At 41.2% G+C, this 27,025-nt stretch overlaps 1 protein-coding gene across 4 annotated transcripts; it reads left to right on the top strand.

The window, feature by feature from the left end:
- The first annotated feature begins 1,003 nt into the window (after positions 1 to 1,003).
- Positions 1,004 to 15,467, top strand: tfap2a (transcription factor AP-2 alpha). 4 transcript variants are annotated; one of them, XM_085418439.1, is made up of 7 exons: positions 1,004 to 1,161; positions 5,626 to 6,045; positions 7,246 to 7,297; positions 8,991 to 9,216; positions 10,408 to 10,526; positions 12,254 to 12,395; positions 13,746 to 15,467. In XM_085418439.1, the coding sequence occupies exons 1-7, from the start codon at positions 1,129 to 1,131 to the stop codon at positions 14,032 to 14,034; spliced, it is 1,281 nt and encodes a 426-aa protein (XP_085274565.1). In that variant the 5' UTR covers positions 1,004 to 1,128; the 3' UTR covers positions 14,035 to 15,467. The 4 variants fall into 4 exon arrangements, with proteins under 4 accessions (XP_085274565.1, XP_085274564.1, XP_085274563.1 ...); XM_085418438.1 differs by lacking the exon at positions 1,004 to 1,161 and adding an exon at positions 2,821 to 3,006; XM_085418437.1 differs by lacking the exon at positions 1,004 to 1,161 and adding an exon at positions 3,930 to 4,221.
- Positions 15,468 to 27,025: the final 11,558 nt, after the last annotated feature.

Genomic DNA, 27,025 nt, shown 5'->3' with positions numbered 1-27,025 from the left:
GTGTGATATGATATAGTGAAAGGTAGATCAATGACGCTATCTGCCAGCGAAGTGCCCCCGCGACTACGTCCATAGCAGCCAGTTTGCCTACGTGTGTGTGTATGTGTGTGTGATGCGTATTACTTCAAAGAGGAGAAAGGGGTTTTGGACAAAAGATTTGGCCATTGTCACCCACGTCAGCGCACGTGTTGCTCTGCTTTCTGTGTGCGTGTGTGCGCGTTTCTCATGTGTGCGTGTGTACCACGGGGAGGGGGAGGGGGGTTGCTCATTCGCTCTTGGCCCGAGGGGTCTACATAAGTATGTATTAGAAATAAACAGTGGATAAATAAATAATGACTCTCACAATAGTATGGTAGCTTTCTGTGTAATGATGTTGGCAGTTAACCTTCAAGTTTTTTTTAACTTGACACAGTTTCATTTGCACTGACAATTCATGTTTTCTACCAAGCAAGACAAATCAGAGAAGAAAAGGAACGGAAAGGTTAACAGATATGTCCTTTTTAGTTTTATGCCAGGTGAAGACAAATATAACCTTTATAATTATATATATATATATATTTACATTCGCTTTGTCCCAAGCAGTTTCCCATATTTTCTCATATGGAACCTTTATTACTATTATTATTTTAAAAAGCACATCTTAGTTAATCACACTGTTTGCACGCACAATAAACCAAATTATTATTTGATGAAAAATCATATAAAATCCTCTTTTTGTTGTCAAAACATGAAATGGTCTTGATCTTTAAAAATATATTATTACAGATGTATGTATTTGTTGGGGTGTGTTGTGTCTGCATCAATCACGTTAAATAGCCTAAATAATATCCATACTTTCAGCTCGTCACTTGTGAACGCTGTTGTTTTAAAAACTAATTAACTGTGACAGCTCAGACCTATTCGACACACAGACACAGACAAGCTGTTTCTTTTTTCTTCCCAGGTGCTCGCCACTCTCCGGTCCACACCCGGAGCAGTGCGCATGCGTCGCCAGGTGGCTCCACATATGGCCAGGTGAAGCGATTCCGGCCCAGGTAAAGGTTTACTTTTGCGAACGAAGGCTTAATGAAATAGACGCGCCGTCGGATCGGACCAAAACAAACCGCCAAAGGAAGCAGAGGATAAAGAATGTCAATTATGGGCAAAATGATGGAATGGCAGGTATGTATTGTTTACCTTAAGAAAAAGAAAACGGCTGCAAAAAGGGTGGGAAAATACATAAAAACAGTCAAAGTATCGACTTGTTGGATGAGGCTGCACGGACGCTATGAAATCCTGTAGTAAAGAGAGGCAGCACAGTTCTGTAGAGGCTCCTGGATTTGATCACACTGGAGATATTTTGGAGTCTTTTGCGGGGAGCTATAGCCTGAAATGTGGAATTAACCATATTTTTTTGTTGTTGTTTTTATTCTGAATGTCTGAAGGTATGGATCGTTTGTTTCAAGGACATCGTGCGCGTTTCAGACACACTGTGAAATCCACATTTGTTTCATCATAAGTTAGACATGTATGGAAACAGACTTGAGGTGCTTTGTTAGAGGTGGAGCGATTAGAAAACACAGCCCGTGCTCGATGTAGTTAGGCTTTCAAGTAGAAAAAACAAAAACAAAGAATAACAATGATAAACTTTTCATGTGCTTTGCAGCTGTTCCAATTTTGCATGGCGTGAGCATGTCACAGTGGACTTTCTGTACAGTCTCATTTTAAAAAAACGATCTGGGCTTGACTCAAAAGTATGGCCTCGACTTGTGGATGCGTTGGGGATTTAAGAGAAGACCTGAGATGTTTGGTGGAAGAGAAACACTCCAGTTTCAGGCGAGCAGGCCAGGTCTCTTTTACACGGATGCATTGCTGTCGTTGACAGCCGCTCCACGTTCATTAATAACAACTGTTTGTTACAAAAAAAAAAAAAAGAAGTGGGGGGTGGGGTGGAGGGGTCTCCGTCCCACCAAAAATACCAAACAGGCTTTTAAAAGGGGGACAACGCCTTGAAGCGCCGTGGACCTGTCTGCTGACCCACGACCTGGTGAGGTGAAGGCTCAACCGGCGACAGGACAGAGCCAGGCTCCCCCAGCCGCTCATTCAAATGAAACAAGGCCACGTTGTTGTGTTAATTATTGACACCAACCCCACCTCCCTCCCCCTTCCTCAACTCCCTCACAAGCCCTGCCAACCTTACAGGTAGCCAGTGGACCTGTAGAGCGGCTTTGAATAACTCACCCTTTTTAACATCACACTGAAAGAATGGCCTCTCGAGGTCTCAATAGGATTAAAATAACACTTTGGGAGGGTTTTTTTTTTTGGTTTGGTTTTTTTTGCAGACAAAAAAAAATCAGGGTTGGCCCCACGGTGTGTGTGATGGGCTGTTTTTACATCAAATTTAAAGTTATCAAGAGGTGGATAGAAGGGAGTTCAGTTTAGACAAAAAAAAGTCACAGAAAAATATATTTGACAATTTGTTAAAAATACACAATTTCTGAAGGATTCTTTAGGATGTGCACTTTTCCATCCTCCCAAATATGAAATCAAAATGATTGTAGAAAGTGTCCCAGGTGCAAGCAGGTCCCCATGCATGACCGTACCCTCCCTTCCTCTCAATAAAAAAAAAAAACACACACACACACACACACATACCTCATTGAACAGTAGAAATAATAACCGTGTGTAGCATCTTGTTGCTTTTTTAGTCTTCACCTGTAATGCTGTCCATTGGTGTTGTGTGAGCAGATGGGGGGAATCAAACGGCTGTTGATATGCTAATGAGGCCCGGTGCCAGTGTTATTACAGAGCTGATCCAGCCCTTCACTTCCACCATTAGAGGGAGACCTCAGAGCGCAAGACAGACAACCAACCCACAGCTTCAATAAAAGTAGTTTTTCTGAGCGGGGAGCACAATTCACTGAGTGAAAACAAGGCTAAGGCGATACCTATACTCAATATCCACCTCAACAACCCATGAAAATGCTCTGGAAATTAACTGATAACATTAAATATGAAGACTGCGAGGTAAGAGGCTCGTTTTTAATTTACTAAATTTGTTGTTGTTATATTATTATTATTTTTAAACATTCAGTAATTATTTTATGGCTGCTTTTTAAAATTGTTTTGATCCAGCTGTGAGATTCTTTTGACAGCTGTTAGAGAACATATTTAACTGCAAGATGAATAGACTGCATCTTATGGCTTTTGTTAAGTAATGTAATAATAATAATAATAATAATAATAATAATAATAATAATAATAGAAAGCTGCTTTTAATATCGTCTGGCTGCATAAAAATCACAACATTTTCCAATTTAAAACTTACATTAAAAATAAAATAAATATGACAAAAAAATTATATTGCACGTGAAAACATTAAAGCATTAATATACACTTACCATGCATTAAATAAAAAAAATAGTATTTTAAAGCAGTGTGAGTGCTGGCACTGCCTGGTTCATTTTGCGCTTCAGTTACAAGCTCTTGGACTCTTCAGGTTTTTCTATCACTGCAGAAGCCGTTAAATTCTGCGTGTGCGTGTATGTGTGAAGTGCATACACTGAGTGATTGTTGTTGTTGTGGACACAGACGAAGTTTGGCAGTAATACCGGTGGCTTGTTTAAGGAGTGGAGAAGCCAGTCGGACGTGTTTTCGCCCGCGTCCTGTGAGGATAGAGAAGGACGGGAGCAAGAAAGCAAAAAAGCAGAAAGAAAGAAAGTGGCACCTCCGCGGTCGTGTTAAATGGATTCTTTTAATTTACAGACAAACGGTTCGTTTCCTCCGCTGGTATCGAGGCAAAAACAAGAAATACATAAACAGATAAATAACATTTGCAGTCGCGGTCCAGCCGAGGCCCCAGTAAGTGCTGTTTCGTAATTTTAAAGTGCATGATTAGGCAGGAAGGGGAGTGGAGCTATTTCAAGCCGCGCGCAAAAGTTACAGAGCGCAGGATCCAGCGGCCCTGTCTCACACTGTGGGAATTTTATTTTGCTCCATCTTTCCGGGTCAACGTTAAAGTTAAAGTCGGCGTGACTCTGGGTTTTTTGGAGTCGAGGACGGATCGGTGGATTAATTCGACGGAAACGGGAGAGGCAGAGAGAGAGAGAGAGAGAGTGAGAGAGAACCATGGAGGACAGCTCGCTGTCGGAGTCTGAGGTGGAAAACAAAGGGACAAGCGGTAGAAATGAGCCGGCTGGAATGCCCATAGCGTCGTCTGCTGGATTTTCACCCAGTTCAGAGGTGCACATTGTTTCCTTCCCTGGCTTCTTCATTCCTGTCTGTGGTCCACCTCCCTTCCCATTCCTGTCTTTCTTTCACTTTTGCGCTTTGGCCTGGGACTCTTTTAAAATGCCCCCCTCCTCCTCCTCCCTCTCTCTCTGATTCGTCAGACGAGGTGAATGTCCCTCTTTTTGTGTGTGCCTCTCTCCGCACACTCTCTCACTCCCTCTTTCTCTCTCACTCCCCCTCTCTCTCTCCCCATCTCTGATTAGATATACTGATTCCTCCTTTCAATGGACGTCATTTAAGCGCAGACTCCTGCCTTGAGTTGCGTCCTCCGCTTCACGCCAGATTTCCGTCTATTCTTTCCTTGTTATTAAGTATTCCTGTGGTATTAATTGTAATGAATGCGTTCTGGTAGGAGTCCGAGAGGGAGACGAAGAAGCGGCTCTTTTTTGGGGCTAATATGAGCTCGAGCGAAGGGACGGTAGCACTGTGATAGAAGCCCGGAGAACAGGGGGGAAAAGAGGGTTTACCAAGAGAAACTTTTCAACCTCGATCGGCCAGCACCGCCGAATATCTGCATTGTTAGAAGCAAATGAAGGGCAGCTGGGATCTAACCGTTTATTTCTGATGGATTATCGTCCTGCTACCGAGGCACATATCTGATCGCCGGGGCCATCGTGATCTTTGCAGGAGAGAAGAGTTTTTTCGGGGGCCTTGTTCTTTTTTTTTCTTTTTTCTTTTTTGGGTTTTGCTGGTTAATTCCTTTTGCTCTTCCCCCCGCCCCCCAAAGACTCCGTGTTTTTGTGAACTGATTACTATAATAATCATTTTTTATTATTATTGAGTCGCACCATAAATCCTTACAGATGTTAGTGCACAGTTTTTCCCCGATGGTAAGTTGCTGGAGTCTCCCACTATCAGATACTTTCTTTCTTTGCTTGTTTGCCTACGAGATTTTCTTCTTCTTTTTTTTTATACTTTAAGTTTTTTTTCCAAAGCGTGCATGCTTGAAAAATCAGCTGAGCGTCCTGCAAATAACAATTTAAAAAAATGTCAGGACTTTCCTATTTAATGCCGTTTCATTTTCTGGATTTTTTAAAAATTATTATTTATTTTGCTCATGTGCTGTCAGGTTATTTTCAATTCCCAAAACTTTGCGGATGTGTTGTGGGTGTTGTTGTTTTTTTGTTGTTTAAAAAATCCCTTTCCCTCAATTAACTGGAATAATTCAACACAGATTCCACACTTGAGCTAATCGTGTCATCCACTCAGGGGCATATTTGATAATGCCCGCAGAGCATTCACGTGTAAAAATATAGACGGACGTTTCGCTAATTTATGACCGCGTCCTTTCTTTTTATTTTTATTTTGAACGTATTCAGGCTAAAACGCTCTTTTCCTTCTTTCCTTACCTGCCAGGATCGTCACGACGGCACCAGCAATGGGACAGCCAGGCTACCTCAGCTGGGCAGCGTGGGCCAGAGTCCCTACACGAGCGCCCCTCCGCTCTCCCACACACCGAACTCGGACTTCCAGCCTCCGTACTTTCCCCCACCCTACCAGCCCATCTACCCGCAGTCTCAGGACCCTTACTCGCACGTCAACGACCCATACTCCCTCAACTCCCTGCACGCCCAACCGCAGCCACAGCACCCGGGCTGGCCGGGCCAGAGGCAGGGTCAGGAGAGCGGCCTGCTGCATCAGCACCGCAGCCTGCCCCACCAGTTGTGCCGGGAGTATCGCAGGGAAGTGCTCCTGCCATCCGGCCACGGCATCGATACGGGATTGTCGGACTCTATCCCTATCCATGGAATACACCAATCTTTAGAAGACGTGCAGGTGAGGCAGCGTTTACCTGGCTTTCTCTTTCTGTGGAATTACTCCATTTAAGAAATGAAAATAGAAAGAAAAAAAATGAAAGAAAGAAAAGGAATAATGCTGTCATTAAGAGTTCGAGCACCACGGGTGCCAACCCGCTATTATCTGTAAGAGTGAGGGTGTGTGTGTATTTTTTATTTAAATAAATAATGAAATTTGTTCTGTCACCCCGCCTTTAAGAAATCAGGTACTAGTCATAGCAGTGCTGTGACTGTATCATGTTTATCGTATTAATATTCGCTGATACAAACACGACTGACACGCAGTAAATTAGGTTCGGGGAGCTCATTATAGCTCTTAAAATATACAAAACAAATAAATGCGTGGATTTTTTTTCAGTATCGTCAAGGTGTTTTAAGACAAAGCAGCACTGATTTGCAATTTATTTCTGTTATGAAATATATTTTAAAAACCATTCATAATGCTGCTCGTCGACACATGGCTTTTGTTCGACATCTGAAAGTAAAAAGGCATGAAATACATGAAAATAATAGATATCTCTATTTTCACGATTCATTTTCTTTCGTGTCGTTTGCTTTTTATTTAATTTCTCTGTTTAAAACAAAATAAAAAAAACGAAGCCGACGCTTATTTGAGAACAATGACATGAGAGTGTACTGCATGCACATTAAGGAGAATTTTACTTTGCTGCACGGAGCTCAGACAGACGTTTTACTGAAGGTCTGTGATGGACGAGCTTTTACATTTGTCAATAAACTCCATTTATAATAAGAACATTACACAAAAAAAAAAATCAGAAACAAACACCAATAATTCGCTAATTAGTTCATAGGCCTTTAATAGGCAGCGCCGCCGTAATTACTATCCAATCTAGATTAGAAGTTTCCTTGTGAGTACAGCCAATCTGAAGGCGAAATTAGGTCAGGATTATGGGGCGACACAGCTTCGTTATTTAAGTCTGCGTTTTTCATCTAATCAGTGTAACCGGTCGAAAACACCATGGACAATAATAACAGGTATGGGGCCTCGGGAGCCTCCATGTTGGGTGATTCTGGCTGCTAATTGTGTCAGGCTTTGTTCCTGCACCGCATCCTGAGGTGCGTTTACGTACGCAGGACCGAGGCTGACATGATTAGGTTTTTCCTTCTCTTTCCTGCCTTTGTGCTTAAACGTATACTTTTTTTTGCATTTGTGTCATAGCCTGTTGAGGATCAAGGAATTCACATCCCCGACCAGACTGTAATTAAAAAAGGTAAGCAATTTCCTCCGAGATACAGTACCATGCATGTTTCTTCAAGCTGCACACCACTAAGCAACACACACACACTCGCATACACGCACAAACGCCATTCACTATTCTGCTCGAGAGAGCTCGATGCAATGCGGTAATGCCTGACTGATCCTAATACGCAGTAGCCTATTTTTCATTACATGGTTTCCAAGTGCGTCAAACTGGCTGCACCTTTTTTTTTTCCTCGCTGATGGAATTTACTGTCAGCGTTTCAGCGCAGCGGGGAGATGAGTAGAGCTGGTGGGCTTTGTAGGCCCGCGTGCTATTGATGGTCAAAGATACAGGCCTCATAGACGATCCTGGCACTTCAGGAAGCCAATAGCTGCAATCACGTAGCGTGGTCAAATCTAAAATGGGAGTTGGTACCGCTGGATGGAGCACAGGCCTGCTGTGTGTAGGATGATAGTCTGTCATTCAGTGAGGGGAATCAAAACTAGGCTTGGGAAAAAAATAAAATCACTTGGCTGGATGTTTAATATGGTGAAATGCAATTGTTTAAATATATATTTAGGCTACTTTGGTGAAGGTTGTTGGATTGTGCTGCTGCTGCTTCAGTCCGTCGTGTTTATTTGCTGTTAAAATTCAGTGAATTGTATTACTTGACACAACACGAGGAAGTCCCATTCTTTTCGTGGCCATGTTAAAAAAGGTTTTGTCAGGTCAAATTAGAACTCGCTGGATAAGATATGGAGTGATTTTGCTTCCCCATTTCTTCCCTTCCTTTTTTCGTTTTTTACTTCTTTCTTTCTTTCTTTCTTTTTTTAAAATCTTTTTAACCATTCTTTCTTTTTTAGTCTGTCTATCTGCACATCAACATGATAATTGGCTTCTTATATTAGTAATCTCAAGAGTTCGTTTAACTCCTATTGTCTCTATTAGGCTCCCTTGAGCCATTAATGTCACAAGTGATCTATCCAAAGGCGCACAGTCCCCTTTGTCTCCGGTTACTGCACACCAAAACGGTGTAAAGCCCAGCACTGCTGAGCCCCCCCTCCACATACACACACACACCCCTACCCCACTATCCCCCCCACCCAGTGTGAAATCACACACGGGGTACGGTGTTTTGCTGGATACCCAGGATATGTCAAAATAGGTAGACTTTACAGAATCTCTCGGTTGGTATGGTTGCTTTGTGCGGAGATGCTGTGTAGGGCGCACACATCCTTTTATTTCTCATTGTCTGCTGCATAGTTGTCTACATAATGTCATTGAGTGGTTTTTTTTAAGTGATAATAATAATAAAAAAAATAAAAAAAACAAAAGAGCACAGACGAGCGGAAGTATTCTGGCTTTCAGGCAGGTATATTTGAACGGAAATCAGGTCTCATAGTGCTGATTTTACTGATTCTGCAATATATTATTATTATTATTATTATTATTATTATTATTATTATTATTATTATTATTATTATTATTATTATTATTATTATCATTTGCCAGTCTTACCGAACATGTACACATGTTGTGCTAAACTCCAATTCCGGGGCCTAACCTCCACCCCCCTTCTCATTTAGTTAAGGCTCTGCATTGCATGAAATTCACTGAGCACGGTCTCTCTCTCTCTTTCTCTCTCACCCCGCAATCCCTCCCTCCTTCCTTCTCTCCATCCCGCCATCCCCCTCTCTCTCCCTCTCTTCCTCCCTGGCTATAGGTCCAGTGTCTTTATCCAAGAACAACAACGTCTCCGCAATCCCAGTAAATAAGGACGGTCTTTTCGGAGGGGTGGTTAACCCCAACGAGGTGTTCTGCTCAGTTCCGGGTCGCCTGTCCCTTCTCAGCTCCACATCAAAGTACAAGGTCACGGTGGCAGAGGTGCAGAGACGCCTCTCGCCGCCCGAGTGCCTCAACGCCTCTCTGCTGGGCGGGGTGCTGAGGAGGTGAGTTTGACTGGGAGGCTGAAAAAAAATCTCCTCTCTCTACTCCCTCTTTACCTGTGGGTTTGTGCGCGTGCGTATGAAACTCGCTCTACTCCAATCATTTCTTTCAGCGAGCGTGCATCTCTCCCTTTCGCTCTTGCTTTCCCATTCTCTCTCTCTCTCTCTCCTCTGTACCAAGAATAATTAAAATCGACCAACCATGACACCTAGCTCCTGCATTTAAAGCAGGGGGGTCTGTTAAATTCCATATCAACTTCCCAAGCGTACTGGGTATCTCTCTCTCTTTCTCTCTCTCCCAAATTAATGTAGGCCTAGTCTGTTTCAAGCTCCGCTCTATAGGCCCACTGAAGGCATTACACATGAAAACATTGGTCTCCAGTGAACTGTCTACAGAAGTGCTGCAGACACACAGCCAGTAATAGCGCTGCCTATTAAGTAGGACTTTATTTATTCAGTTTGTACAGTATTTGCTGGTAGAAAAAAAGGCGGAGGGGGCTCCTTTAGTATTATTTATTGTTTGTAGCTATCAGATATCAGAATCAGAATCAGAATCAGAATCAGAATACTTTATTGATCCCTGGGGGAAATTATTTTTTGTTACAGTGCTCCATTTTAAACCAACATTAAGACAAGACAGACAATACGCTAACTAAGAATAGTACAATATATACATATATATACATACATACATACATAAGTCACTTATAAATAAATATTTGGAAAAGAAACATGTGTAGTTGTAGCAGCAAACAGTGTGTTAAGTGGATGCGTTGTACAGGGAGATGGCCACAGGCAGGAATGATTTCCTGTGTCGTTCAGTGGTGCTTTTCGGTAATCTCAGTCTCTCACTGAACGAGCTCCTGTGACTGACCAACATGTCATGGAGTGGGTGGGAGGTGTTATCCAACATTGTCTTTATCTTGGACAGCATCCGCCTCTCCGACTATGATATGTGGAGGAGGGGGAAGTTCACGTCCGACTTTAAATCACAACCACTGTTAATTATATATATATATATATATATATATATATATATATATATATATATATATATATATATATATATATATATATATATATATATATATATTCAAAGAAAATATTCTTGCTCATATATTAGCCTCCCTTATACAAATTCCTTCACATGAGCAACACTACAATGAGTTTTTCTGCTTTGTGTTACTGTCACAGGGCCAAGTCTAAGAACGGAGGAAGAAGCTTAAGGGAGAAGCTGGATAAAATCGGTTTGAATCTACCTGCGGGCAGACGCAAGGCAGCCAACGTAACCTTGTTGACGTCACTAGTCGAAGGTAAGTCGGATACCGTAAATTACGTTCCCACTCTTGTTGCTCCCGCGATACCAGGTGCTTGCAAACTAGGTTTTTTCTCTCCTTTCTCTCTTTCTTTCTTTCTCTGTGTTGGAGATCAGCATATGCGCTCATCCGTGTAATGTGGACCGACTTTGCCTCGCAAGTAATAAAGCATGAAGGATGTGTGTGTGTATGTCTGCGAGTGTGTGTGAGAAGAGAAACACACACACACACACACACACACACACACACACACACACACACACACACACACACACACACACACACACACACACACACACACATATGTATATATAGTGAGAATGGTGCTGGTAATTCTAGTGGCTTTGCAGCGTTGGCCTTCGCTTTCAGGAGCACACTTGCAGGTCCACGGCTGGCCTAGTTTATACACTGGATTAATTTGTGTTGAAGTCCAGTTAATTATTGAGTGCTGCTTGTTTATTGGGCACCGCTGAGCTGTTTCACCTCATGGATGAGAAGTCGATTGATTTATTAACCCTGCATTGTTTCAAACGTTAATATAGTCTGGATATAACAGTACAGAGCTGATTTTTAATGGTGACTTAATTCTTTCGTTAATAGCTTGCCATGCTTTGGCTTTCGGTGGGATTTTTATTGCATGCAAATGGCGTGGCGCTGACCTATTGGGAGCTATATGTTTTGGGCCTATTACAAAATAAATTAGTCAATTATTGTGCGCAGAAAAGATGCCTTTTGCGCGACTGGATAAATCCATTCTGCTAGCAGAGTTGAACCTTATTATTCAGTGCAGTGGTATTTGGTGTGCTGCTGGTTTCCAAAGGTGAAAGCCTGCGATGCTTCATTGGTCCCCGTTAATCATTATTGCAGAGGAGCACCGAATGCAATATTCATTGTGTTTCGTAGAAATTTGGTGCTGTATTGTAATGAGCCTGGAGAAATGTTTGATTGTGGGTAATAAGAGGGTGGTGGCACGTGGGGGGTTGGGGTGGTGGATGACAGAGAAGGGTGGGGGGGACTGAGACAGCCGGTTATTTATTGAAGGGACAGTGGGTTTTCTGTGCTGTCATTGTTTACGATCCGCTCCATTTTATGGAAAATAGCTTACCGGACTTGAGCTTTGATGCTAATTGGCGCATGCGTTCTTCCGGAGCAGAGGCTTATGGGCAGGAAGCCCCGCAGTAAAAACTCAACTGCTTCAGGAAATTAAAACCAAAGACTTGGAAAAAAAATCCACCAACAAGAGAGGCGAGCTTGGGACGGAATTAAAGCAGAAAGTCTCATAAGTGAAGTTTGCAAAGGCAAAGTGAGATTTAGGTGTAGCCTTTTAAAATTGCTGTGATGTGCTGGACTTTCAATAATGCGCAGGCATTGGTAATCAATGACATGGTGTCGAGCATGACGCTCCGTCTATACTTCACCTCCACTTAAAGGTTCTCCTCCATCTCTTAAGTGTTCCCACGGTGTGACGGAAAGACGGGGTGCACTGACTGCTCGCAGGGCCAGCTTCATTATCATTATGAATATTATTATTATTATTATTATTATGTCGTCATCAGCATCATCATCATCACTGACGCTGTTGGGAACGCACAGGTGCCTTAACCCTGCCGTCTGAACGCACAGACTGGACGCTGTGTTCGGGCAGAGAGTGTGAACTTGTCTATGCTTGATGTAACCATGCTTTATGGGCAAACATATTCAACCTCATTTCTTTTCGTTCTCAGGCGAAGCGGTGCATCTTGCCAGGGATTTCGGTTATGTATGCGAGACCGAGTTTCCAGCCAAGGCAGTAGCTGAATATGTAAACCGTCAGCATTCCGACCCAAACGAACAAGTCCAAAGAAAAAACATGCTGTTGGCCACGAAGTAAGTGCTATTATCACATTTCACCATGTCACACCAAATGCATGCCGCTCTGTGCCAGCACAGAATTTGATCAAAGTGCTGCTTTTTTACGCAGTTTTCACAGGCTGAATAATTTATTTTGCATTATTTTATTTTCTATTTTTTAATTAGAGTACGCTACGTCAGACACGTGACCATGATAAAAAAAATAAAATAAATAAACAACGCGTTTGCCTCATACATATCGGGCTAGTGTTACCGAGTAACAATTAATTAATAATTAATTAATTAATAAACTTCTCACGCTTCTCACCTGTTTTAATTATAGACTTAATTCACTTCCTTGTTTTCCTTTATTATTATTATTTAAGCAGGTGCCTCTATATGATATCATAAATTATAATTACAAGGCTTGCTAAATATACCGCTGTTCAATATGGGCCTTTCGCCTCATCCACTCGCGCAGCAGCATTTTGTTTACTGTGAGATTTCAGTGACACTGACACATAGCTGGTTTTCATCCAGCACACTGTTGGTGTTTATGCATTAACTAAAACATGGGAAGTCCTTACAGGGCAAAGAAAAGCAGAGGCAGCATTTAATATTGATGATAGGCTGCTATAATCAAACAGCTGTTAGCCATAACTGCTTATTATAGGCTTTTTTTTTTTAATGTTAATATACAAGTGGCATGATATGGTGTGTGTATCTGTGTTAATCCACCCTTAATGCTGGTGCCCCCCTAAAAGGAATATATGTATTTAATACTTTAATGTCATATATTGCTAAATCGTTGGTTTTAAATGATGAAAATAAAAGGAGGAAAGCAGGAATTTTTTTTTTCATTTCTTCTTTCTTTGTCTTTCCTGTTTGATAATCAGCGACTAAAGTTCAGAGTTGACGCTGCAAAAAAAGAAAAAAGAAAAAAAGAAGAAGTTCATTATATTAGCAGATCTTTCCTTGTGTAGTTGGCTCGTGTATTATGATTTTTAAAAATGATTATTTATATTTTAAAGTAAAATATTGCAGCTAAGAGATTAACTGTCACCTGTTTGTAGCTCCAGGACATTTTCTTTCTCCAAATGTTATTTTTGGAAACGAAGCGAAGGAAACACGGGCTCACACAACAAATTTTTCCACGCAGATATGAGAATGTGATGAAATAAGTTTCTCTTTTAAGCTCCAGCCGGATACTTTTGACTCGCTTTAAGCAAGTTTAGGATTTACAACCCAGCACTCCCGCGGGGGCATTTCGTTTTGCACTGTGTCCATTTGAATTTAGCCTCTTTTTCTTGTATTATTGAAACATTAAATTTGCATGCAGGGATTTTCTGTCTCGGTTATTAACACCTCCTGTCTCTCTGATTTTAGGCAAGTCTGCAAAGAGTTCACAGACCTGCTGTCCCAGGACCGCTCGCCGTTGGGAAACTCGCGGCCACAGCCCATTCTTGAACCGGGAATTCAAAGCTGTTTGACCCACTTCAGTCTAATTTCGCACGGTTTCGGAACCCCTGCACTGTGCGCGGCCATCACGGCCCTGCAGAACTATTTGACCGAGGCTATCAAAGCCATGGACAAAATGTACCTCAACAACAACCCCAACAGTCACTCAGATAACGGCACTAAAGGCGGAGACAAAGACGAGAAGCACAGAAAGTGATCTTTTTTCTCTCTCTCTCTCCATCCCATCTTCACCGAGGGCCAAACCGGCCCCCCCACGCAGGGGCCCTTCTTCTGCACCGACCCCACACCCTTCCGCCCCGGCGCCCCTCTGCCCCCAACCATCCAATATAAATATTATAAATACCTTATAAATATTATTGATAAAGTTAAACGTGCCACTTCCTGATCTTGCGCGGTTTTACATGTTTTTTGTTTTTGTTTTGTTTTGTTTTTACATCCCACTTTGGATTCAGGAGCAGGGGGAGGGAAAAAAAAAGAAAAGTCGCAAGAATCTTCTTCCATCACCTGAACCATATGAAATGTTATTTAAAAAATAAAAAAAGAAAGAAAAGAGGAGAAAAAAGCTGCAGAGGAACAGCTCCAGGGCGAGGAAAAGCTGTATTGCCTCACCCAGAGGACTTTTTATGTACTCCCCTTATTTTTTATGAGCTGCAACGGATGGACTGAAATCCAGCGACCCCTCTATATCTCAATTTTACGATTGTGACAAAGAAAAAAAGAAGAAGAAGCTAAAAGAGGACGAATTCTTATCAGTATTGTGAATAGTAAACTTGAAAAACAACGAGAAATCCCACAGATCTCCATGCCATGACTTCAGTTGTAGACTCTGTCTCTCTCTCTCTCACTCTCTCTCTCTCTCTGTCCAAGCGACCAACTTGAACTTTTTTGAATTTCAACACGATTCACGGTTATATAAGGGAATCAGTGTTCATGTATGTATATATTTATTTATGTGTAATTTAATGGGAATTGTAAATATGGTGCGTCTGTTGAAACTTCTTTTTTTTTTATTTATCTGGTGCCTCCTGTTTTAGTGGGTTTGAATATTCGGTTAGTTCTTCATGTGATTTTATGGTTCTTAGAAAAACAGAAGTTTGGGGTAATTTTTCATTTCTCTGGGATATTTCAACTCAGCCCTCTTGTAGCATGTTGAGGCGACATTGAAGCAAGTGAACAAATTTAATAGAAATAAACTTCCAATTTTCTCTCTATATATCATCCTTATTCAGTTTTTTTCTTTAAATTTTATTTCAGACAGAGCATAAGTGAGCCCCCACCCCACCCCCCGAGGAGAAATGTTCTTGTGTGTGTGTGCGTGTGTGTTTCTATTTTTCGTTTTTATACGAGCTTTTATGTGTTGTGCCAATCAGAAATACGTTCCCACCTCTTGTTCTCTCCTTGAAGCAGCATAAAAGCAATAAATGGAATATTGTCTTTTTTTCAATGTTCGAAGACATTCAAAAACATTTTTTTTGGGGACCACCTGATATCTTGTTATGTCCGATAATGTCCGAAAATTGGAGGCGGTTTTAGCTGTATTGTATAGACCTGTGCTGGCAATAGTTCCTATGCCTGTCAATGTATTATAGTCCTTTGTTGCCCAGAAAAAAATAAATATTTGATACGCTTCATCTCGATTTTATTAATATCTTTTAATTTTTTATTCACTGCTTGATATACCCGGGTGTTTTTTTTTCCTCTTCACGATTTTTTTGTCTTGGTATTTTCCCCCCTATTCTGAACGGCTACAGTAATTGAGTTTAAGTCTCCCCTGACGATTGCTCCTTGCAATAAGCAGCTGAACTCACTGTTTCCCTCAAGTATAATAAAAAAAATTCTTACTTTAAACGCCCTAGTTCAGAGCACAGGATCTTATGCAGGCCAAATGGCTCACAACAATGGATATATTCGCGTTTGAAGTGTGCAGCGCCACCCCTCCAGCTAAAACCCTCTGAGATGTATATAGGCCTGGTGTGCAATGTTTTGTTGTTATAGGCTATATTTGGCTCTTCTTCGTTGATTCTGTGCCGGATCTTTATTCAAAGACACGCATCAAATATTTGTTATGTTGTTTCGCCTCTCAGTGTAATCAATGAACAATCAGAGAGCTCAGTGTGGTGGATTTGTATTTATTTTTTTTCACATGTGTCTATTCCGTGGCATAACCGTAACACTTTTTTCACTTTTTAACAACGAGTGTCCAGCTCTAAACTACAATTTCGCCTGATTTTGTGACTGTGGTTCTGAAAATGTGGCCATTTTTAAATTTGTATTTATTTATTTATGTATTTATTTTCGTACTTTGTGATGGCAAATCTGGCGCTAGGCTTCCCCCCCCCCCCCCCTTTTCTTTCTTTTTTTTGTGTTGTTGTTGCATGAGCTGCGCAGAGCGGCCCATTGCATAACATTTAAGCTGCGTTTGATTGTGTGCTGATGGCCTGGCACCTATAGTTCCGAATCAATCTCGTCTGCGGCGTGAATCAGTCTGGTGATATATGCATTCTCGTATTGTTTCTTGCGTTTCCCCATTTCACTGTCTGGTAACCATGCAGTTTAAAATATTGTAACACTGGGAGATATGGCACCCCACACCCCACCGTTCTCCCGCCCACCCCACCCTTCCCCTCCTTCCCCTCTTTCTCTTCTCCCCGGTCTCCTCGGCAGTCGTATTTATTATCTGCATGATTTTCGGGCCTCAGTTTAATTCTGAGGCAGTTGTTTTGCAGGAGGGTGAATGAAGCCTAACTGTACATGTCCTTGGCATAATTGCGATGCACAGTGCTGGAGCAGGTGAAGCGAGGCATTGTCTGTCAGGCCCTGTTTTTGTTGGCTCAGTCCTCAGATTGTGTGTGGGATCCTGTCCTCAGGCACAATAGCTCACTCATAAAGGAGAGAGACTACCCGGCTGCTCCTGCTATGGTGGATGTGAGGTGGTGGTGGTGAGGGGGGGGGGGGGACTAGCATAAATAGTCACTTTAAGGGGAAAACAATCGTATTAAAACGGCATTCATTGGCATTAGCGAAAAGGAAGCCCCTCGCGTGTGTCATTAATGCTAATGTTATTTAATAAATTTATCGGGGCCGGGCTGAATGAAAACAGGTTTTTTGACGGTGAGACAAACGCATTAGAAATAGTCATATCGGTGACAATGGTGGAAATTTGTGCTCGTTATTAGCAGGAGATGAGGAGGATCGAAAGGCCCGTAATTAGAGCGTGTTTTAAATAGAATCGGGGTGTTAAAGAAACTCGAAATCCCATTGTTTGCCTTTGTTTACACCGATACCGGGCCTGCAATTTGCATGGATACCTTAAAAATACAAAATTGGAATTTTACCCTAATTTGATCTTAAACAGGTAGAACTAGTTTCTCAAATGCCTCACAGCAAAAGTCATTTACAACACACACACACAAAATAAAGGGGGGGTGAAATTTGAAGAGCCAGTCAGCAGCTGAATTTGGATAATTCAATCCCTAACTGCTGGTTGTCTCAACTAAACCAATTACAGCTGATTCCCGTATAGTAATTAATAAGTGTGAGGCCTGTTGTTATCAAATATATTCTGGGAGAATATGTGAAAAAAAAATATATTCCAGGGGTTACACTGATAAATTTGTGCGCCCCTGAGCGTGATGGCGTTCAGGGGCGAGAAACAACAACAACAAAAAATCATACAGTATGTGTCTATGTGGCTCAGTGCAGGGCTGGTATTTATAGTTTGCAGCAGAGATGTAATGAAGGACAAACACAGACAGCCAGTCAAACCGCCTCTGTGTGTGTGCGCGCGCACTTTAGCCACTCAAATCTAAGTTTAAAGGCAAAGCAGCAAAATTTAAGCAAATGACACTTATACGGAGGTTTCATTTAGAGGAGAAATTAATGCTTGTGCGCTGATACTCCAAACATATTTTTTTTTCCACGCTAGTCGCCTTCGATTGATCGCCGTCTTTCGGTGTTATAACTTTTCATCTCCAACCAGCTGCACATCACTGCTGCGCTCATCACTCCTGTATAAATGTGTCCCATCCACTCTGCACGCTGGGAGCATTCTTTATTATTATTATTATTGTTATTATTTTGTGGTCAGAAAGTATTTAGTTGATACTGCTGAGATCATTGCTGGATGAAGGGACTGTCTATGGCCTAATTACCCCGTAGCGGCATCACTACAGCAGTCTGCACTGTAACGCTTGGAGGCAATGCTTTGGAGCTTGCTTGCCTGCATGGGAAGATATAGGGCAACAGTCTATGAGGCCCAGATTTTCTCTCTGCACTGACAGAAATATTATATAGGTATGACTGGAATTTGATTCAAGTCCAGCTGTGTTCCTGACATTTAAACAGGGGGATCTGAGTATTGATGGAGTTGGAATACATAGTTTAATGTTTTTATTAATTCATTAATTTATTATTTCGCACTACTTTATATATATATATATATATATATATATATATATATATATATATATATATATATATATATATATATATATATATATAAGACACGGGTCCTCCTCACCCAAATTTCTTTTAGTACCCACACAATGCGGGAAAGTTTTTGTTGATTGATGGAGCAGAGGTGTTTTGATAAAGGCTTTTGATGGACTAAACATGTTGATGTTTTAGAAGTAGTAAGAGAGGGCAAAGTCTCAAATAATAGCAAACAGATGGTCATTTTATCCACTGGAGTCTGCTATGTAGAACGACTTGTATCTTATTTTTACTATCGGCGCATTTCAAACTGCCGACTTAATAATAAGTAGAGCGGACAAGGCGCAAAAGGTTCCCCTAAAAGACATTTGATACGGCTATTGGCGCAATTGAATTATGTGATTTTCGAAGTTTGCAATGAAGCGCAAAATGGCTAATTGTCGTCAACTCTGACATCAGCCGTCATTTGCAGCTTATCCCCCCCACCGCCTGGCTCTGACCCCCTTTGGGCCCCCTTGCCCATTCAGCAAGCCAGGGCTCAGAAGCCAAGAAAGGTCAATGACTTCACCAAATCGCCCTTGATTACTTGAGACATTAGGTAATCGATTAGAAAACATTAAGTGACTTTGAATAAACAGAGGCACTCCTGATAGGCATTAGAGCTCAATAGATCCACCTCAATATGGCTCATTCACAAAAATGAAAATGAGAGGTGTGTGAACATAAACAGCGCCCACAGTTTTTTTCTGGAATATATATATATATAGTCTTCTTCTATCAAAACATTGAGATGAAACCGAGCTTGTATATCTCCAAATATATGGAAGATGAGCGGATTAAAATTGTATTAATATTTCCCCATTCGGTTAACGCAGTTTATTTTCTAGTTTTAGTCATTCTCCTTCTCTCCCTCTGCCTCTCTCCGTGTCTCTCCCTGAATCCTCTGCAGTCAGCCGGGGGGGAGTGTCGCCCCGGGCCAAACATATGCTTCTTTCCATTGCACTAATCCAAATGCAGCGTGGAGGAATAATTGCTCGAGTGGCCGTGGCTTCGCAGGGGCTTTGTCCCTCACTGGCTCCCGTCAGCCAGGCACACGCCATTTCAATCAACTCTCTCTCGCCCTCTCTCTCTTTCCCGCTCCCTCTCTCTCTCTCTCTCTCTCTCTCTCTCTCTCTCTCTTTCTCTCTGCATCAACCTCCAGATCTTTTATCAAACCAGACCCTCACGCTTCTCAAGCACAGAGCCACATCCTTTAAAACGCCTTGTTGCCTTGCCTTCATGTTGTTGTTGCTGTCAGGTCATCATATTTGGAGCATCGTCTTCATTAATATTGACAGTGCACCCTGTTGGCAGGCTTTATTGGCAAAAACGGTCGCATGACTACAAATGACGTTTTGGTGAATTCTGTCAGCATCTCACATGATTTTAGTCATTTATTATAATTATTATTATTTTTTACAGTTTCTAAGCAACAAGCATTATCCAGTCAACTAGAGGAAATCATCTCGGCCTTTCAACCAGAAAGTTGACAAGGCTGATTATAAGTTAATGTGATTTGTGGATGACTGAAACCAATAAAAAAAAGCTTAGCGTAGAAATAATAATAATAATAATAATAATAATAATAATAATAATAATAATAATAATAATAATAATAATAATAATAATAATAATTTGATATTATTTCAAAATAAATCTAAAAATACTATCCAGGGCAGCAGCAAACCATCCCAGTGTGCCAAGTTTTTCGTTCTGACTTTATTGTGGGATTAACAGCAAAATATGATTCGATAAGGACACTGAAATTCATTATTTCCTGTGCTGAAATCACAGACATGCACTTTTTTTTTTTTTTTTTTACCCCTGTGAGTGGAGAAAGTAAATCAAAATGCACACGGACCTCTGTTATGCCTTGTATACAAACACGCAGAGTTTAAACACCCCATGTCATCGTTTGCCTTTTCTGTTTTCCCCCCAGTGAATCGACGATGAAAAATCACTCTAGTAAAATGGAACATTTGCTAGGAAATCACATATTTCCACGGATAAGAAATGAAATAAGACAGAGGGAGAGGTGGGGTGGGATGGGTAGCGACGGAGAGCCGTGGATGTCTGACTGAATTAATAGACATGATAATTTCACACTATTTCATAGTGAGCTATCTGTTCCATCACAGCAAAATAAAAGGGTCACTGCGCAGCTGTGGCAAACCCCAAGCGTTATTATGAAGTTTGATGATAGACCCCCCCCCCCCTCCCCTCTTTTTTCTTTTTTTCGCTCTCTCTCTTTTTTCCTTCTCCCTGGTACTTCGCTTCAGGCCAGCAATAGCTCGAGGCCACGCCGGTGCCTCCCCATGATAAAGGACTTATACTGTGTCTGTGCGCAAAGAAAGCTGCAGCAGCTTCTCTCTCTCCCGAACCTAATCAACTCACTGGCTTGGCCCTTTAACGATTGGTATACCCCCCGCCCCCGCCCCCGCCCCCACACACCCTCAATCTCTCTTTTTCCCATTTTCTCTCTGTTTCCTTCTGTGTGTTCTGCACGTATTCATGAACATATATTAACTGCATTTAGATAATAATAATAATAATAATAATAATAATAATAATAATAATAATAATAATAATAATAATAATAATAATAATAATAATAATAATAATACAGACAGTTATATGCTCTATAAGATAAAGCCAAAGTATATTTCTTTTATAGTTTTTATATAATTTGTTTACACCTGTTCAACAACCACACAGTTTGCTTCTGAAATTTGCCTGAACCCGTTACATGAATGAGGCACAATATAGTTTCCTTTCTTTGAATGGTACTGACTTAAAAGTAGGTGATGCTAGGTAAATGGGTCTATTTTCCTCAAATGGGGTTGCAAACAAACAAATAAATTCTGATGCACTGACTACAGTGTTTCTTGATATGAGAAAGCGTGGGAGAAACTCAAATAATGCTACTATTATTATTTTGTATTTTTTGGTGTTGTTTCGTTACCTCAACCACCAACATCATCATCGTTTTAATTTTTTTTGTGTGTTTTAATCACTGATACATTAACAAAAAGTATCAAGGGGAAGGAATAAAGAGATGGAGAAAAAAAAATGTCTGTGACACGTGACAAAGGTCATGAGCCAGTTCCAAGCCAAGACTCCTTCCAGCAGTGAGATGTGGGAGTTTGAATGTCTCACGAGAGTCTTGTGGGTGTTTTCTATAGCGTTATTTATTTTTATGACAAGAAGTAGCAAATATTTTTGAACCAGGCTTAAATATGCTTAAATTATTACTCTTGCCCTAACAGAATAGCCACTATCTGTAAAAAGCAGTATAAAGGAGAATAAGAAGAAAAAAAGCCACTTTGAGGTAGCCATTTTTTTCATTTTGACAATTTTTCTGCTCATTGCCCTTATTAAACATGACTTAGGTGTTTTTAATACTGCAAAGTTTCACTGTTTAGTTCAGAATACCGCACATAGCTGAGAACGACCGGGCATAATAGAACATGTTAGAGTAAAAGTGTGAAACTACTGCCTTGACAGCACCTTAAGGCATGCTGGTCCTTGTGGGTATACAGTATTTAGTCTCAGAGGACACCATTTAAATTATTTACAACAAATTAGGATTTAAAGAAAATCAAATGAATTCACACAGACGTGACGAGGGTATGCTTTATAGAGTTCTGTTACAGTGTATTCTTTGTTTGAGTATTTGCTAAAATCACAGTTGTTTTGTAGGGGAAAAGATTTTTGATGTAGCATCTAACAAAATATAATTCCTTACTAAAACACTACACTTCAAGTCATCTCAGGGAATTTGTGATCATTTATCATCACTGTGTGAGTAGCTTTTCATGCAGTTACAGTTTCATTTTGTTTTGATTTTCCTAGACGACACCGGGAAGTGAACATTAAATACTCTGAAATTTAGATGCGACTGTATTTTTAACAATCTTTAAAAACTTGTGTGCAAAAAATTGGTTTGCTGACTTACTTTACGATCTCCTCCTTTCTAATGGTTTTGAAGGACAAATGCTTTTTATTTCTCGCACCGAGTTCATCTTCGCTGATTGTCTCAATGTTAGTGATCTCATGGACACAAAAATAGATTTACATAAAAATAGCACGTGGCACGTCAGAAGCGCAATTACATTTCTCTGTCATTTTCAGTAGAGCAGCTGATAGTAATGTAATAACTTAGAGATAAACAGCCACGTTATTAGCTTAAAGGAGAGCCTTGTGTGGCTGTGAGAGTAAGAGAGCTTGGTCTGGCCTCTCAGAGCCTGTGAAGAAATGGTTTTGATCTCACCACAGGCTAAACACTGCCAACAGGACTTGACATTGCAGAACAATTTCCCAATTACCTTTTGACATGCATATTGACACAAACGCACAAAACTGTAATTTTCTCTCTGAATTTGTTAGCTTGAGGGGCTCACTTTCATGCCAGTGGATTGTCAGATGTGCTGCTCTCTCTCCCTTTCTCCCACTAAGTATCTCTCTCTCTCGCTCTCTCTCCCCTACTCTCCTCCATTATGCTTATATGTCAGTGTCCAGAAAAAGGATTCCCCCCCTGACAGCTGTTAAATGTACGAACCAAATGGAAGAAGCATATAAAGAAAATATGGTTGAAAAAATGTTTTTTTAAAAGTTATTTTTCAAGTTTTTTTTTATCTTCACAGATTTACAGATTTAAATGTGAACTGATAGTTTGCTTTCACAAACAAGTTTTATGTAATACTGTTGAACACTTGTGTGCCAAAAACCTCAACCTTTCCCAATAAACTTTGCAAAGCTCACAAACATGTTGTCTCCACACTGTCAATCTCAAGGTTCTGGCCAAACTCAACATGCCAGTTGACACTGAAATGCCATAATCACTGGGATGCTTTCGTGCTTTTGAGATGTCCAGGCACCAAAGGAGAGGAGAGTGGACGATGGCCGTGTCATCATGAGCTTGTCATCGTGGTCGGCTTGATTGGCACATGCTAGGCCAGATTACAGGAGCTGGTGCTGATGGAGGGTTACCCTGAGACTCCCGGTCGCCTGCTATCAGGAACCCCTGAAAACTGGGTCATTCTTGGGCTTGGCTCTGCCTCGAGCCCCTTTGCCCCAACGCCGGTCCCAATGAAAGAGTGGAAGAGAAGGATCAAGCCCCAGGCCTCGGATGAAGGCCAAAGCTCAAGCCCTCTCCCAACATAGATTTAAAATCAGAACCATTCTTTCTTCTTATTTGTAACTAAAAATACATTTATATATTTATGCTTAAATGATCACTAAAAACACTTTGTTTTTGTCATGTCCAGCACGGACCGACTTCACATCTTTCCTCGGCCTTTTCAAAGATATATATTTTTAAGTGTTTATCCTTTTTTTCTAACAAGCAGACTAAGAAGCCTTTATGTTTATTGGTTTGGCAGCCATGGCTCCAATCTGGTGACAGAACACAAATTAAATTGATTGCGAATGGTAAATATAAAAGGAAAAGAGACAGAAATAATAACAGATGTTCAACTGCTTTGAATCCAATATTCATACATAGTGGAACATATTAAGGCCTCATGGTAACTTGTTTTTGACCTGCCAGAGTATTATTAGACAGCACATGTAAAGCAGAAAGGACTAAAAACATATTTTAATGCTTTAGGATAAACAAATGCTTCAAATACAGAATACAGAGACCAGTTTGTTTGGTGAAGAAATCATATGACATGTATAAAGTTCACACTGGTCTTACTGGCAAACCACTTTAATGACTGTGGTGACAGCTGGTGGAGTTTGACATTAGAGTGACATTCAACCACAAGTCATTTAAAACACTGGGGCTCCACTGCGGTGGCTCAACAGATTAAAATGTGCATATAGTTAAAAGTCAATTCGGAGGTACTTTTACTTCCTTTGATAAAAAAAACAGTTTAGTTAAGTGTAGATTAGTCCTAACCTCTTAGATGCAACCTGAATGAATGAATCATTTCCTAAAGAAGTGGCAAATCGGATGCAAATGAGAAAATGTTAAAGCAGACTATGTGAACTCACTGTGGGCATCCCCCTTTATCTCCCCTCCATGGCTCTGCCGCACGCTTTCAGTGAGCGTGTAACCCAAATGAGCTCTGTCTTCTTTCACCTAAATTAAAGCAGCCACAACTAAGGGGGCTGGTGCTGAGCGCCAAAGCTTTGCAGTGGCAGCACCGTGTTTAACACAAGTTCCATTAAAAAGAGCCCATTACTACTACTGAAGGAAACGGTGCCCGGGGCCTCTCTAAAGTGTTGCGAAAACCTCATTGATAATTAAATGTTGGTTACCCCTGGTATGCATCGCTCCCGCACTTTGCTTACCAATCAAATCTCCGCCCACCACTGCTGCCATTTGCTCTCTCCCTCCTCTGTTTATCAAGAAATCATACAGCCCTCTAATAGGTGCCAATTAGAACCAATGGGGGCTCTGGGGTTAATTATTCCCAACACATTATTTGATTGAGCATATTTAGAGCACAACACAGTGGTGGGAAGAACGGGGACAGTGGTGGTGGTGGATAGCACCTTAGTCTTTATTGATGAGCACTCCACAGTCACAGGAAGAGAGTGACAGACACGTGCATGCCGATGTGCACACACATACACACAAAGAGATGCAGACACAGCACTGTTTTCATGCATTGGCTTTCCTAGAGACTTACCCTAACCCATTTAACCCTGATCTTCATCTAGACCTAGACGTAGCCTTAGCTAATGAAATTTATAAGACAGCATTCTTAATTTTAATCTGTCAAGGCTTCCTTGTTTCCTAACTTTTGGCCAGCTGATTTGATTGAGGTCCAAACATCATAGTAAAAGTCCTTGCTTTGAATACTCACTCACAACTACATTTGTTGATCTCTCAAGGTAATGTGAGAATATTGAGAGTGCCTGATAAAAGAAGCGGCTTGTTAATAATTTCTATTGTTGAATAATCCTGCTCGCACAAAATCAGAAATGCCCCCAAAGTATTAGACGGAGCTCGGTGCCGAAGCAAACAAACAACAACAAAAAACAAAACAAGAGAAAGTGAAAAATCGTTATCTCTTTCGCAGGTTCTTTCAAGCGCAATGTGGAGCGTTTCGCCGTCAATAATACAATAATATAAGAAGAGGGAGAAACAAATGTGGATTCAAGCAGCTCTCCTTGAACAGCAAACACTGGCATGAGAAGAAAGTAAAGAAACAGAGAGACAAGGAGAAAAAAGAAAAACATATACACAATGAGCAGTAGGTATCTGATTTATGCCGGGCTGATAATAATCATCACGCCCAAATAGCGCCTCTCCTCAGTCACACAGCAAAAGAAGCAAAGACATAAAAGTAAGTTGAGAATGAAGCCTTTGACAGGTTGCTAATGGATCGCTTTAGGCCCATCTGTTTCACTCCAAATAGAGAAATGGTGGGGTTTTGATTTTGCTGTTGAAACTGTTACCACTGTCACTGTAAACAATAATTGTCAAACATATTTACCCCACAATCGCTTTAGCAGATGTTCCGCTTTTTGTTTCAAGCAGCTTTTCTGTGTGTTGTATCTCCCCTTTGCAGACACACCACATGCCCCACCACCACCGCCGCCGCCGCTGCACCCCCAACTAGAATATTGAGCAGGTATTTGCAAAAAGGTGCTCCAGGGCACAGAGTGCAAGGGATTGGGTGGGGTGGCTGGGAGAGGGGAGGTGAAGTGAGAGGGAAGGGTGGAGGGAAAGGGATAGAAGGAGGGAGGAGGAGATTATCTGGGCCCTTCATCAGTGGTTCAGCCTCCCTCCTCCTCCACCTCCCCCTCACGGTCCTGCCCATGGTGGAGCCCTGAGGGCCCGGGGAGGCGGCCCCCTTGCCTCACAGCCATGCAACCTCTTTATCACTCTAATCTGTTAATTGTAGGCGCTCAATTGGCACATGGTGGCTTTTTATTAGAGCCTCCCAACATTAACTAGACAGAGAATGTAGAAAAGCTGGTGTAACCCTTATCTTTTTTTTAACTCCTTCTATTTACAACAAGAGCACACAGGCTTCCATACTTAGAATTCCACATTTTGAAAGACTTATAGTGCACTTAAACTCTTTAAAATAACAATCTATAATCACTAAAATTAACATTTAAATTAAGTTGAAGCTGTTCATGGAAAACAGAAACTTCTGCAGTTTAGAACTGGCAACAATGTAGTAAAAAAAACAAACATAATTCATGTTTTAAATGAGTGAAACAGCGTATCCTTGTCTCATATCAGAGACTTGGCTCTTTAAAGGAGGAATGTTGAGATGACTCTTTAATGCAGTCAAGTGATCAGCAGATCTGATCTCAGGTGTTCAGCCCTCCTCCCTCTGCTCTTCCTTCTGTCTTTGTGCAGCTTGTTACAGTGAGCTGATCCCTTACTCTGAGGCGACTCTGAGGGACGGCTGGTAGAAGGCCAGAGGTCACCTTCCTGTCCCGCACAGACTTGTCTGCAGCAACTGCTCTTTTTTTTTTTTTTTGGTTCCCCTCCCCAAGAGCAATTTCTCTGCCTCCTTTTTTCTTTTTCTTTTCTTTCCTTTTTTTGTCTGGCAGCTCTATTTTAGAAAAGAGGGCTGTCCAGGTGACGTAAGCGCAGACATGAATGGAATTTTCATACAACTTCAATGTTTTCTGTGGTCCAAACAGCTTGTGTTTGTTGTCAAAAGACCGATTAGGAAAAAGACCCCTCTCAGCTGGCTCTCCCGAGCCCTCCTGAAAAGGTCAACAGCAGCTAAATTATGATAAAT

This window comes from Rhamphochromis longiceps, linkage group LG9 (assembly GCF_057381845.1).
Source record: "Rhamphochromis longiceps isolate RC_006_pf linkage group LG9, R_longiceps_female_GT1.1, whole genome shotgun sequence".
NCBI classification, from domain to species: Eukaryota; Metazoa; Chordata; class Actinopteri; order Cichliformes; family Cichlidae; genus Rhamphochromis; species Rhamphochromis longiceps.
Note: the sequence above shows the minus strand (reverse complement) of the source record. Positions and strands in the feature narration are given on the sequence as shown.

Bases quoted from the DNA above. Each gene is read 5' to 3' on its own strand.
- tfap2a (XM_085418437.1), top strand. From the start codon at position 4,108: ATGGAGGACAGCTCGCTGTCGGAGTCTGAGGTGGAAAACAAAGGGACA. The intron at 4,222-5,625 runs GTGCACATTGTT...CTTACCTGCCAG, and splicing joins GATTTTCACCCAGTTCAGAG to GATCGTCACGACGGCACCAG. The intron at 7,298-8,990 runs GTAAGCAATTTC...CCCTGGCTATAG, and splicing joins CCAGACTGTAATTAAAAAAG to GTCCAGTGTCTTTATCCAAG.